Below are 15,339 nucleotides of genomic sequence, written 5' to 3'. Positions count from 1 at the left end.
CATTTCCGGGTACTCATTTTTGGCAAGTAGACTAAATGTATTTGTCTGTTCCATCATAACAATAAAATAGATCAATTGTGGGTATTTTGACAGGTATGCCATATTCTAGTATAATGTTGTTATTGTGTAAATAAATTACTCTTTATGATTGTAAAATTGCATTTCTTCACAATATTGTACTTCTTGAGACAAAAAGATTGAAGGTTGGGGTCAGAGCAACATCCAAATTCTGAAATAAGTATGTAGGCTAATCTTCTTTAACAATTAGCATATATTAGTTCAATATTTGTAAAGGTTTGGTTGGCTCAGTCCAAATAGTCCCCAGTCTGATGTAGTGATGTGATTTCTGCTGCTCTGTACATGTGTCAATAGGTTTAATAGACAGGTATAGGAAAGCACGAGACACGGGACTCAGCCAATCACAGGCCGGGGAACAGAAGCAGTGAAACTGCAGCGGTTTTAAGCGGCGGACAGCTGCGAGTAGAGCTCTATACAGTCCAATACCTTGGGACAGTATCAGCCTCCATCTGCCTATTTTGCACAGTTTTTTTTTTGTTTAGTTAGTTAGGCTTATTATTATTTTATTTTTTTTGAGTTACTAAATTAGTTAGTTAGTTTTATTAGTTAGTTTTGAAGATGTTTCCCTCAGCGCTGTTCGTTCTCTCTCTGTTTGCTGGTTCGGGTTTGCTCGGTTCTGTCTCGGGTTCCTCCGCTCTGGAGACTGTGTACAGGGACTTGGTCAGCTTGGTGTCTCCGGGACAGCAGCATCTCACCGGGGAGTCCCTGCGCGCCCTCTTTAATACACTGGGGAACCGTGTGCAGTGCGGTGCAGTGCCGTGTGAAAAGGTAAGTTTTAGAGACAGGTGCACGGTGGACTGCAGGTTCTGTGGCGGGGGTTCAAGGTCCAACAGCCATTAACCAGATGCGCCTGCTGTTCCACTGACCGCGCTGATAAACTGAATTTATTCATGGGAATCTGTCAATATGCATTTTACTAATTTGCAAGTGCTTCACTAATTAGTTAATCAATTTTGAAATATGAATTCACTCTTAGCTCACAGGTCATGTAATTAACTGTAGCCTAGTTGTTCCTACAGAGAACCTGTTAAACTGTTTCTTAATCTTGCACAAGAAGGTTAAGATTTCTTTTCTGTTCATTCTTCTTTTAATCATTATTTAATTACTTAAATTTTTAAATGTCTTTATTGAGTCTATAGGGGCCATGGTTCTGTATAGACTACTTCATAAACTGTGTATATATTCAATTATAAAATCATGAAGCTTTCAGTCACTTTATCTCGGTATGTTTGACAACAAGTTAATAGATTAAAAAGAATTTGTCTTTTTCTTTCTTCCCTTTATGTCTTAGTCTCAGATGTTAGGTTACTCTATTAATTTATCTTACTCTTTAATACTTTTTTATCCATAATCTATTGTAGCACTAGTCCACGCTGGTTTTATCAAAGGCACTTGTATCAGTGAGTGAGAGTGAAGACTTTGTCAGGTGTAATCTGCATGAATGGACAGTGCATGATTGGTAAGCTCGAGTGTTAAACAACTGTAGCTGTGGAATGGAAATAAGCCAATGGCTTTTTTGTGTTTTTATCCCATTGGCAGCAGACGTATGTTTTCGTTTTTAAACATTTTGTCTGTTGTCAATAAAGATGTCAAATCAAAGCTAGGAGAGGAAAAGAAGGAAGAAAAAACAGCTTTACTGCTCAGGTGATAGCTCCCATTACATGACCTGTGCATTTCTTGATTCATTTCTTGATATCAATGTGGGCAGTGAGAGTTCTCAGTAGTTGCACAGGATTGTAATATAAAGTGCCCATCGTCAGTAGAGCTTCACCCTGGTTCAATAAAATAATAAACTTTGTGTGACCCACAGTAAAATGAATATAATGTCAAGGTGCCCTGTACTTTCACCTTGTGATTACATGTGAACCATTATTTACGGTTTTGGCTGTATAAAGGCTCAGTTCAGCCAAATTAGACATGTTGTTAGTCTAGGTTTTCTAGGCCCAGGTTCTGAGATATCAAACGTTTTCATCAACAACCACTCCAGCAGAATAAAGGCAAATTACATTATGTCTTGAAACATTATAAAATTGTATTAAAAAATCCATCAGGAATTTTTTTTTTCTCAGAAATCTCACTATAAACCATATTCTACATACATTTATCGTGTTTAAAGTGGAGTAAGAAATGTCCAAACCTGTGACAGAAACCATTTTATTCTAATTGAAAATATGTCAAATTAATAAATGACCTGAATAGCTAATAACTGCATGTGTTTTTCTTATCCTTCACTCTCCTCTCCCCCTCTCTGAGTTTCTGGGTCAGGATTGATGGTTGTCAGTATTTTATGGCATATTCTTGGTAAATGTATTCTTCCATACTGACTTCTTCCTGTTATCGGAAAAGGTTGATTAAAGCAAAAGGCAATAAAGGAGCCGATATGGTTTAACAATAGGCTACAGTTAATTATGTTTGAGTTGATTTTAATGTTGAATTTAACAAAGATTCATCTATTTTGAGCAAAAATGAAAAGTAAAACAAAGAACTTATTCAATTGAATATTTTTTCTTTGCATGTTTGTTAACCTGCAGCAATTAATCTGTATGTTTTTTCTGTGTTTGTGTGTGTGTGTTATTGTTTGCCCAGTGTGATCTAACAGAGGCCGTTCACCAGCTGATCAGCAATCACTCTGTCCACAGAGAGGATGAAAGTGGAAAAACCAGAGAGAATATAACCATCACTGTATCTCAGTTTACTGACGTTGCTGCCGGCTCTGTCCTGTACTTGGTGTCTCCCGGCCTGGTCTGCACCGCAGTCGGTCAGGGGAGGTGGCGGGAGGAGACCGAACGGTTCCTGCACAGAATCGCATATCACGACCACCATGAGCATCACCACGAAGAGAGCAGGGCAGGTCATGACCACGAACACATCGACATTCATGGACTGGATGAGCTGCTTTATGATCTTCATGACCACTATGAGCCATCACACAGTGAGGTGAGCTTACGACAAAAGAAACACAATAAACTCAACGAAATATGAAGTAGTTGCTCATCTGTGGTCAGCCTATTGCTCTGTCCCATGTCCTAATGGTCTTTTCCCTGTCAAACATCTGTTCATCTTGCCCTACTGGTCCCTTATGGATCAGTTTCAGCAAGTGCAATCAAGTAAATGTTGTTTATTATTTCCCCAAAGTGTCCCACTCCCCGTGTACTTGGTTTCCAGTTTGTAGTTTATTCAAATGTAACTATGTGAATGGGTCTTCAGCCACACTTTCCTCCTGCTGTTGGTCCCTTGCAGTATTTATCGCTCAACATCTTATCTCATCATCTGAGGGTGATGCCTGCAGTTAGACCTACTAGGCTTTGCCCTGTACTCCGCCACATCACCATCGCCCGAGTCATCACAATAAAAACACGTCTTTTGTATGCCAGAAGGCAAAGAAAAGTTCAGGGACGTTCAAGAAAGTCAGTGGTGATCAGTTTTCTGAATCATCAAATCATTGGCAAATGAGTTTTGAGCCTGTAGCTCGACTGTATGTATCGCCTCCTGTTGTCAAATGCATTTGTATTTGTGGTGAGGATAGTTTTTCATAATATGGACAAAACATTGCTATATAACTAAGTTATAAACAAACAATCAGGAATCCCTAAAACAACTTCTGTGCATGTGCATGTTATATATATATATATATATATATATATATATATATATATATATATATATATATATATACACTAGTAAAGTAAATACTATATATTATTAAAGAAATGAACACACTGTCCTGTCCACAGTGACATCAACAGATCTCATATTGAAACCCTCCGTTTTACCTTATCTCCTCGTCTTTTCTCATTATCATCACCATGGTAACCAGAGCTGTGTATCGGCTAGTGACATCATGGCACAGGTCAACGCATCATCACCAGACCAGAGGCCGGAAGTGGGCGCAGCTTTGGGCCGCGTCCTGTATCACGCTCTGCAGGGTCGCTGCTTCGTCAGCCATTCTCTGCCTGAAGAGAGCTTCTTCCTGGACTTCATCATGGAGCGTCTGCGGTCAGACAACGTTACTGTCAGGGGTAAATGTCCAGCACCTTTACAAAAAAACACATGGACACAGACACATGCATTGATAGAGCTGCCAGAATAAGGATTATCCTCTTTTTGCTTTCTTGTCATAGGATATAGGACACAGGACAGAGCTACTAATTTGAATTAACCATTATAATCTATATATTATAACCATTATATATTAGGCAACTAAAACTGAATTGAACTGCAGAATCTCACTTCATATCATTATGTGCATATTATTAGCATATTATTATTTTTACAGTTATCAACACACCTCTTTCCTTGGCATTTTAGTTGGTTTTATATGTCTTTACTTTTGTTTTATTGTTTTATTGCATGTTTTACTGTACATTACCTGTATCCCATTTAGCTTTATTGTTACTAGTTTTACTTGTGTGTTTTATTGTACAGCACTTTGGACAACTTGGGTTGTATTTTTAAATGTGCTATATAAATAAATATGTATTGTATTGTATTGTATTGTATTTATTTTCTATATGTTCTTTGTGTGTTAGTCGTGTCACCATATGACTCTTAAACGCTGTTTGCCTCTGTGCTGTGTAGACCTCGAGGCCCTGATGCAGAGTCTGAAGATAGGATCTGTACATGAAGAGGACCATGACCATGGACATGAGCACCACGAGGATGAGCACACTGATCATGAGCACCGTGTTGCGAAGAAGAGCAGTAGCCATGAACGTCATGAGGGTCATGAGGGTCATGGGGGAAATACCACCTGGGATCAGGTATTAATGACATATCTGTTCACGTCTGACTTCAGACAGCTGCATCAGAGAATAAGTCATGATGAGTTGATCGGTTCAACTTAATCAACATCTGTTCTGTTAGAGGTGCTGTTTGGTCTGTTTGAAACAGCGTGATGCAATCTTCTCACTTTATATTGACATAAAAATGTATCATTTAATCATTGGCAGCATAACTGATAATGAAAACAATCATCCATTGTAGGCTACTTCTAACAATAATAAACAGTCGTGAAAATACTTAATAAGTGACAGAATTAACAGACACCAACCATGGCTTAAACATTTTGATTTCTCCCAGCACTGTTTCTCAGCTGAAGACCTGGTCCGGATCTTCGGCCTGGAAGACAGCAGCTCCAGTCTGGACCGGTCCGCACTGGCTCGGCTCAGCCCTGCATTCGTACAGCAGATCCTGAGTGGAGCCTGTGCAGACAACACAGAGGGAGCAAAACCAGATGGGCTCACCAAGACAGAGAGTAAGTATATGTGTATGTGTGTGTACTGCCTCCACAAGTGAACACATCTGCCAATTCCAGATGCTGCACTTCTTATCACCTTTGAAAATGCATTTATTTGATATATCTTGCAGTATCATTTAGATTAATTGCATACATTTCCCTTCAGATGTATATTAGCGCTTCATTTAGTTGCAACTCATAAAGGACAATATCTGTCTCGTCTTTGTCAGGTTCATGTTTAACCCCGCCCTGTCTCTTTCTCTGATCTGTAGGGTACCTCTACGCAACCCTCGCCAACACAGTGATAACACTGACGTCCATGTTTGGCATCGTGGTGCTGCTGTGCACCTCCTGCACTAATGTGTTCCAGTTAAGCATCCAGTTTTGCATCAGCCTGGCAGTAGGTTCTCTGACTGGAGACGCCTTACTGCACCTGCTGCCCATGGTGAGCGGTCTAAACCATTTTAAAGCTGCAGGGGGGAGTTTTGCAGTTATGTTTTATTCTTCAAAACTCCTATGTCTTATCAATTACACAACTTTGTTGTGCAGCATGTACTGTACTCACTTTGACGTCGTCTTGCGGCCTCTGTGTCCAGTTTCTAGGGTTACATGTGCACGGAGATGGCGGCAGCCACAAGCACTCACATGAGGAGGAAACTCCAGACTACCTTTACAAGATGTTGGTTTTGTTAGCCGGGATTTATTACTTTTACCTGATGGAGACAATCTTCTCTCTGGTCACATATAAAAAAAATCACCACCATCACCAACACCATCACGGGGTAAGAACAGAAAACACCACTATAGGCAGAACTGTTGGTGATCATATGAATGTAAATATAGACAGAACACAATGCCTGTAAAATACTCTCTTGATTTGCATTTAATTGATTGAATTTCTTTCTTTTTTTTCTTGAATTTGCTCTTTATTTTATTTATTTCCAAATTGCAAAGAAGTTTTCAAAAAATTTTAACCATGCTAAAAATAGTTTTATGGAAATTGTTTTAGAAATGACTAGGTCGAAGAAGGACCTCTTCCTCTTTCCTGCAGTCTTTTGCCCAGTTTTTAACCAGTTCTCTCACTTGTTCTGTCTGTAGGAAGAGTCAGAGCCTCACAACTGTGACCATGGGAGGGTTTTAGAGATGTACCAACAGGAAAGGAAACAAAAAAACAAGTCGGTATCAAAAACAGACCTGGTGAGAAACGTAACACTAACGCAGACATTTCTAACAAAGAAAAACAGGACGTATTACTGGATGTTTTGCACGCAGTGAAATTTGATCTCATCTCCATTTCAGGTCGGCTTTGAAAATGAGAATTCACTTTCAGACCCAAAGGAGCGCACCAGAGGTGAGTAAAGCTGCTCCCAACACAAAAATAACCATGATATCATCAAGCTGTGACCGTGGTGCTCGTCACTGTGGCTGCTCTAACCATAATAATTGTGACTTTGTGTGTTTGCCTCTGCAGAACAGCGTCTGCTGCCTTACATGATAACTATCGGTGACGGGATCCACAACTTTGCCGACGGCTTAGCGATAGGTGCAGCTTTCTCCCTGTCATGGAAGTCTGGTTTGGCCACATCACTGGCCGTACTCTGCCACGAGCTGCCACATGAGCTGGGTAAAGAACGCACCCGAAGGCTGGGACGGTGTCTGGTATGATCATCTTTCATTCATGGTGTCTTACCATCATGGTTGTTTCTCTCCAGGTGATTTCGCCATCCTGCTACACAGCGGCTTGTCTGTCCGCAAGGCGCTGCTGTTAAACGTAGGCAGCGCCATGACCTCTTACATCGGCATGTACATCGCCCTGTCTGTCGCCACTGACCTGGCAACCAAACAGTGGATAGCTGCCATCACTTCAGGGCTCTTCCTGTACGTGGGACTGGCAGACATGGTGAGTGTTGGTGTTTTACAGACAATGACACAAAGCAGATAATGAATTGTGTGTATAAACGATAAACAGAAAGACAACACCTCCATCTCCTATTCTCCTATTCCAGCTACCCACCATGGTCCACATCAGCAACAAGAGACCCTGGCTGATGTTCCTGCTGCAGAACATCGGCCTCCTCACCGGCTGGGGGATTATGTTGTTGCTGTCACTTTTCGAAGAGAGTATCAGCTTTTAAAGCATGGACTCAATACGCCAGCACACTCTGGAGTAGCAGAATCAAATACTAATGAATGAACAACACATTACACATAAGCAGCTGTGGTGAGAGCCATGGGGCAATTAGAGAAACCACCACTGTGAGATGCTCCTCATTCCCACAAATGTAAACAGTTCCAAGTGTTTTAACTAATACAGTAGTATAATAATAATGTCAAGTCTATTTAATGCATAAAGGGTGGGAAAATATCTGTGATGGAGTCCAGTAAAACAAAACAACACACATGACAGCCAGGAGAGCTGAGAATATACACACCTCTGACAGTCTCAACAAAAAATGAATATGACAAGGCTCATCATCAGTGAGACTGAACTCTGAGTGTACAGAACATACCTGCATTGTCATAACTTAACTTTTTACTAGTGCTTACATAAGATCACTCACTCCATCCTTTTGTGGCCAGCAGTGATACATCCATACACACACATACTGTATCATCTTCTTCAGCTGACGTTGTACAGAATTTATCGGTTAAAGTGACTTGATCATGTAATTAGAGTTGATGTCACACTGTTGAAATCCACAGCAACACGCAGCTGTGACGGTGTCATTTCATCCGCTGATAAGCAGCAGCAGAGAAAATGCTGCACATGTGTTGGTCTTCCTTGAATTCCCTTAGTGATGTACTTGTATAGGGGCGTGCCAAAAAATCGATTCACATAAGAATCACAATTCTCATCTAATACGATTCAGAATCGATAGAAAATGTCCCAAAATCGATTTTAAAAAATAAAATAATGAAACAAATCTGCTGGCTGTCAGCCTCCATTTCCTTTTAAAAATTTGAAAGGCAGCATGTTTAACTGCAGTACGTTTTAAAATAAAGAGGCACTTTTAATTTTGTTACATAAGCAATACAGTATGTGTTATTGGTTTTATGCAGTTTCAACAACTCAATCTAAGTATGGATAAATGTTTAAAACTCAATCAATGTGAAAAAAGACACTTTAGTCATTCTGTCTTGCAAAGCAGACTGGAGTAGATCATGATGATCCTTTGCACACCGATAGACTGAAGCAGAAATCATTACGAATCAAATTGTTTTGAATCGAAAATCGATTTTGAATAAAATCGTAGCCCCAAAAATCTGAATCGAATCTAATCGTGAGATAGTAAAAGATTCCCACCCCTATACTTGTATCATAAAGCTTTGTCCTTGTTGTACTCGATGTTTTGTGCTTTGTATTACAGTAAATGTGTCTGTTGTTGAGTCATCAGGAAAAACAAAAAGAGAAATGGCACAAATGCAAACAATAGAGAGTTGATATTGACTGAATAAAAATCTCACAAAAAATTATGATAAATGTAAAAGTGTTAATGTTTCTATGTATGTTCAATTTTTCCCTTGTTTAAAAAAGTAGAATAAAAAGATGAAAACTCTCTCTTTGTATCATTTTTCCTCCCTTCCTATGGAGTTATTTTTGTCTCATAAATACCTGTAAACGCACAGAAGGTGATCTACAAATGTTCCTTGCTTTGCACACGTGTTTTGCTATCCACAAATACAAATTTCTAATTTGTAACTTGTATTTTGGTTTTTAAAAATAAATGTGTATTTGTAAATATATTGTGTATTTGTAAATGTATAATTTTCCATTTGTAAAAACAAAAAAGCCATTTGTAAAAACAAAAAAGCCATTTGTAAAACCGAAAATTCTGTTTGTGAAGTGTGACTCTGCATTTGTGGATCACCAATCACACACACGCATCTCTTTCCGCAATGACGTATTTCTGAGACATTCCTGCCGAGATCCACACAGATCCACAAACTCACAGCTGCTGATTCACAAAGGGCCGCTCTCCTCACCAGTAGCTAGGGGGCAGTGTTGGCGAGTAGCTGAATTAAAACTAACAAAGAAGACTGCTACTGGTTTATCTCGAGAAATTATTTTAATTCCCACTGTTAATGCGTCACTTTATTAAGTTTTAATGTTTTTTCATGCGATAAAGTAACTGTTTAGATCCCCAATATGCAGTTAGTTTATCCAAATCACGCCTGTTTGGAAGTTTGGTCCGCCGTTCGCGGAGCAGTGAAGCTCCATCTGTGGAGCAGCTAAGCTAACTAGGCTACCACCGGACGAGCGGTCTATCACAGAGGCTACAGCCGGTCTGCTGAGGTGGTCGGCCGGCTAACCTCCGCTGTCATCCAGGTCTCCCCCGGCTCGTTTTTTCGAGAGGGGTCTGGCTGCAGACCATAGACTGTAAAAAGAATGGACGTAGCGTCTGTGACGTCACCCATTGGTTTGGAGGAGTCTGTTTTGTGCCTCTACTACGGGGGTTTGAACCGCGCCATGTTGGATTCTACTTGCCATATTTGGAGCGGTGCGGCCGTTGGCCGGCCGAGAGCCCGTCCACTGGCCTCGTAGCAGCGGTCGCCGGACCTGTCACTCAACGGTTCTGCTCCCTAATTGGCCAGAACTTTAAACCTAATAATAGAGAGCCTAAGCGGAAGCAGGAAGTAACGGTCACCATGGGACCTCAACTCTGAAAAACTCGCCATTCAAATGAACGGGACTGAAAATTTTATTTCGTGAACCGTTTGAATTGTGCCATGAGAAAAAAATATGTCCTCTACCTGTTTAAAACATCACGTTTCATCCCGAGAAATCAGCCGTTTGTTGTAAAACTATTGTAAAATAAAATTCAGAATAATCTGTAACCAGAAAGACTACAAGTCGCGTAGGTGACGTCACACACCAAATGCCGCCCTTTCCCGTGTCAGTTGGTGACGTATTTTTTGTGGGACACAGACCTGTAGTCCGTAGAGCGGTCTTTACACAAAATACATTCTTCTGTTGCCGTTTCATGATAAACGGCTGATTTCTCGGGATGAAACGTGATGTTTTAAACAGGTAGAGGACATATTTTTTTCTCATGACACAATTCAATCGGATCACGAAATAAAACTTTCAGTCTCATTCATTTGAATGGCGAGTTTTTCAGAGTTGAGGTCCCATGGCGCCGTTACTTCCTGCTTCCGCTTAGGCTCTCTATAGTAAAACGGTAGAGTTTAAAAAAAAATTCACCCCCCTCAGAGTGTGTGCGGGGGTAGAAACTATCGATTGAGACCAAAAAAATAAAATGTACCAGGCTGTAAATATGTTTTTTTAAGCTGTAAAATCGGCTATTTTAACATGGGGCTCAATTGGAGTTGCTCCCTTCTGGAGCCAGCCCCCAGCGACAGCCGAGGGTATTGCAGCTTTTTGAACGTGGAAGTGAGCTTCACTTCTCAGACCGACAACTGCCCCCTTGCTGCAGACCTCCACCGTCAGGCTGCTTCCGGTGCAGGCTCCACGCTCAGGCTGCCTCCACCGTCAGGACAGGAAAAAACAAACTTTTTTGCGTCCCCAAAAGGAGTCCGGCATTTTCTTCATTTGCATTGATTCCACCATGACAACAACACGGGTTGTGTTAACGTTACCGTTTTAGCAGCCGCCTTTAGGATACATCTATTTATTTTATTACCGACTGAATGTTTATATGATATGATGATATGTTTTTATTTATATCATTAGTTTAAGTTAAAACATTAAAACATTAAAACATATTCACGAATTCATAACCGGGCCCAGACAGGACGTGAAAGGTGCATGTCCCGGCCATAAGATAACTATTGGTCACCCTAAATTAAAACTGTATTAACATACAGTGTTCTTCATGGTATAATGAAAATAAATTATTAGGTGGGTATCAGGTGTTCATTAAATAGGTAATGAAAACACACAAAATAACAAAATTTCATTGTTGCCTTTTATTCAACAATATTTGTCCTCCATTTCCCATTCTCATACCCTCGTCGGTCAGAAATACGCTACGTGTTTTGAACTTAAACGGCTCCAGGATGACTTCTCTCTCCACATCAGAACTCGTCGTGTCGTGAAGCCTCCTATTCCTCCCGGACTGGACTAAAAACAAAACATTTAATCCTTATTCCATCTTCATTTAGACAACAAATAACCCGAGCGTCAACTGCTAACCACCGTTAAAAATTACAACAGCTCACCCACATATAAACATTCAGTCGGTAATAAAATAAATAGATGTATCCTAAAGGCGGCTGCTAAAACGGTAACGTTAACACAACCCGTGTTGTTGTCATGGTGGAATCAATGCAAATGAAGAAAATGCCGGACTCCTTTTGGGGACGCAAAAAAGTTTGTTTTTTCCTGTCCTGACGGTGGAGGCAGCCTGAGCGTGGAGCCTGCACCGGAAGCAGCCTGACGGTGGAGGTCTGCAGCCAGACCCCTCTCGAAAAAACGAGCCGGGGGAGACCTGGATGACAGCGGAGGTTAGCCGGCCGACCACCTCAGCAGACCGGCTGTAGCCTCTGTGATAGACCGCTCGTCCGGTGGTAGCCTAGTTAGCTTAGCTGCTCCACAGGTGGAGCTTCACTGCTCCACGACGGCGGACCAAACTTCCAAACAGGCGTGATTTGGATAAACTAACCGCATATTGGGGATCTAAACAGTTACTTTATCGCATGAAAAAACATTAAAACTTAATAAAGTGACGCATTAACAGTGGGAATTAAAATAATTTCTCGAGATAAGCCAGTAGCAGTCTTCTTCGTTAGTTTTAATTCAGCTACTCGCCAACACTGCCCCCTAGCTACTGGTGAGGAGAGCGGCCCTTTGTGAATCAGCAGCTGTGTGGATCTCGGCAGGAATGTCTCAGAAATACGTCATTGCGGAAAGAGATGCGTGTGTGTGATTGGTGATCCACAAATGCAGAGTCACACTTCACAAACAGAATTTTCGGTTTTACAAATGGCTTTTTTGTTTTTACAAATGGAAAATTATACATTTACAAATACACAATATATTTACAAATACACATTTATTTGTAAAAACCAAAATACAAGTTACAAATTAGAAATTTGTATTTGTGGATAGCAAAACACGTGTGCAAAGCAAGGAACATTTGTAGATCACCTTCTGTGCTACAGGTATTTATGAGACAAAAATAACTCCATACTAAAAGCTCTCCTTTTAAAACATGACATCACAAGGACGTTCATATCTCTCTCTTTTCTTTTCCTCCCTTTCCTAGAAATGAATATCAGTCTGCTGAGGGTCAAGGGACACCCCATGCATATTTCTGATTGTAATATTTACATTTATGAGTCTGTGCAACAGCCTTTAATGCTGCAACAAAACTGGTGGAAACAGACATCAGAAAAACTTGATGAAACTTAGTAGTTTTTGTTTGTAATTAAGGAGCTATGAACAGATTTGGGAGTTTAACTCTATCCACTTGAATTAGACCTTTAGTTTTAGTAAAAGATTTTTTTAAACGTGTGTGTAATCTTTGTGTGAACATCAGTGGAGACGCAGTGGAGACTGGACTTTTGGTTTTTATCTGTTTCATCTAATCTTCTCGACTAACAGGTTGTGTGGTTATCTTCATTAGGGACAGAGTCCACTGCGCACTTTAGGAACATCCGTGCACACCTACTTATTCGTACAATTGTCCAATAAGACAAGCAGAGCAGCGCTTTAACATGATGCAGTGTGTTGCTGACCACCTTGTGCCTCCTTTTATGGCCACAATTTACCATCTTCTCATGGTTACTCCCAGCATAATGATCCACTATGTCACAATGTAAAATGGTTTAATGAGTTCAGTGAACCTCAGAGGTCTCCCCGTCACCAGATCTTAATCAAATTGAAAACCTCTGGGGTGCATGAGTGAGACAAACCTGCAGAAGTGATGTGATGCAGGGACCAGAATCTCAATATTAAGCACTTGCTAAATGAGAAACAATGTGTGCTTAGTCATGACTAGCGTCTACTTTGTCTCAGACAAAATGACCTATTTAATGTCAGCTGTGCGCTGATCCTTGGAGCATATGCCGTAAAAAACAAATTACAGAGATTACAGCATGAGGCTGCTGACAGAGGAAAACTGGATTTTCCTGAAGTCAGCTTTCCAACCTGTCATTCCCAACTTTTACAGAACAACGTCAGAGGTTTAATGAGTCTCAAGAGCCACGTAACTTTACCAATAAAACACCTCATAGTGACTCTTTGAACTGAGAATTATACAACATGATATTTACATACAGAATAAAATGAACCAAGACAGAGCAACTGCCTTCATAAAGAAGTGTGAATTAAATTAAAAAACAGCTTAATTATGGTTAATGTAAATGAGGACTTTTCATGTCAGTGTAATGTCTGGAGTCTAAATGATCACTTTGGAAACTCACACAGTCGAACACACTCAGATCCCCACATACTGTACAGCATTGAAGCTGAATTACTGTTATTAAGAGATGAGTAATGTCCAGGTGAGTCTGACTGAAGTTTCTGTGAGGTCAGTTGGTGACAGTGTGTGTGGGTGGGAGGTTGTACTGATGGTCACATTGTGTGAGTTACACTGAATGATATAGCTGCACTAAGACCTCTGTTTCTCTGCAGCAAACAAAACACAGTTTCCATATAACTGCAGAACTTGTTATCCCCAAATGGTGTTTCCTGAGAAGCCTTGCTTTAATTCGAATTTTCTCTGTGCACATACTTGAAAACATACGTAGGCATCTTATCAGAGGAGTGTTATCTAGAGGAATCTCAGAGACATCACTTTCAAAAGGCTGAAATCTGACCAATAATTTGTGGGGTTGCTGTGACCTTTACTATTGACCACCAAAACTCCTTGATTTCATCCTTGGCTCCAGGTTAATATTTGTACTAAATTCAAAGAAATTCCCTTAAGTTATCAGAGAGCTATCAAGGTCACAAGAATGGGACAACCTTATTTACCCATTTAGAGAGCCATAAAAACACATCTAACATACGAGAAAGAGCAGAATTATACTGATGTTAAATTGATAACTTTATTTCCCTAAGAATCTGTTTCTTCATCTGTTAAGAATACAAGAATGATCTAAAGGGGTTGTACTAAGACAAACACACTGTCTTTGTTCAATTCTACTTTCCTGAAGATTGAATAGAACCGGTCTCGTTCAGGAATAAACATTAACCAGGAGTGGCTATTGATTTTCTTTACTTAACCTTTCCAGAAAAGACTGAATCATTGACCCAGTATTTCCTTGTTACGCCCACAGAGGTATGTACATTTATCATGCCTCTGTATCTTGTGGTAGACATGGGTTAAAGCAAGTTTAAGAAAATCTTACTTAAAACCTTATAATTATCGTGGAGTTAACATGTTTGTATCAACATAAGTATGCAGCATCCTAGTCCTCCTAAATAATCATCCATCAACATTAACAGACAGTGGAAAGGACAACCATGGGAACTGCATTTCACTCAGCCAGACTGCTTAGTGTCTATACATGTACATAGACTCCTTGACATTTTATGACCTGTTGTCAAAGTCAGAGTCCAATGTAATGACACATTGAAGAAGGAAACTCAGGCTGCCACCTCACCTGTGCAGGTTTCCCTCCTGCATGTTGGCATGTTTCTGTTTCATTAGCCTCAATCTAAAGATGAGGCCGTGTTTTATCATTCATCTTTTACCTTCTACATTAGAAAGCGATTTCATTCAGGCTGTGTGTTTGCCATCTCCCACAGATTAAACAATAACACCGTGGTGTCTGGAGAGTAAAATATGAAGCTGCCAACATGGCACAGTGGCCTGGATGGACACATTTTAAAAGTCCAGCTAGCTCCTTCCCTCCATTTCCAGGCTCTGTATTTGAGCTAAGCTAACTGTCTGCTAGTTAGAGCTTCATGTTTAAGCTTCAGTCATCTAACTCTCAACAATAAATCAAATAAACCTTTGACCAAAGTGTCAAACTGATTTCTTTAGACCAGAAAATGAATTAACTATTAAACAAACAATTGTAAATTTACAAGAAAGAAAAACACAGCAAACACACTT

The 15,339-nt window shown here is 40.2% G+C and overlaps 1 protein-coding gene across 1 annotated transcript; it reads left to right on the top strand.

Annotated features, from left to right (window-relative positions):
* Positions 1-636: 636 nt before the first annotated feature.
* slc39a4 (solute carrier family 39 member 4) lies at positions 637-7,687 on the top strand (the record flags this gene model as incomplete). Its single annotated transcript, XM_083981518.1, has 12 exons — positions 637-846; positions 2,665-3,015; positions 3,896-4,097; positions 4,657-4,838; positions 5,158-5,332; positions 5,587-5,759; positions 5,911-6,096; positions 6,413-6,511; positions 6,614-6,665; positions 6,786-6,938; positions 7,027-7,214; positions 7,321-7,687. The coding sequence occupies 12 exons, from the start codon at positions 637-639 to the stop codon at positions 7,447-7,449; spliced, it is 2,100 nt and encodes a 699-aa protein (XP_083837644.1). The 3' UTR covers positions 7,450-7,687.
* Between the last annotated feature and the right edge of the window lie 7,652 nt (positions 7,688-15,339).

This window comes from Trachurus trachurus, assembly GCF_905171665.1.
Source record: "Trachurus trachurus genome assembly, chromosome: 11".
NCBI lineage: Eukaryota > Metazoa > Chordata > Actinopteri > Carangiformes > Carangidae > Trachurus > Trachurus trachurus.
Note: the sequence above shows the minus strand (reverse complement) of the source record. Positions and strands in the feature narration are given on the sequence as shown.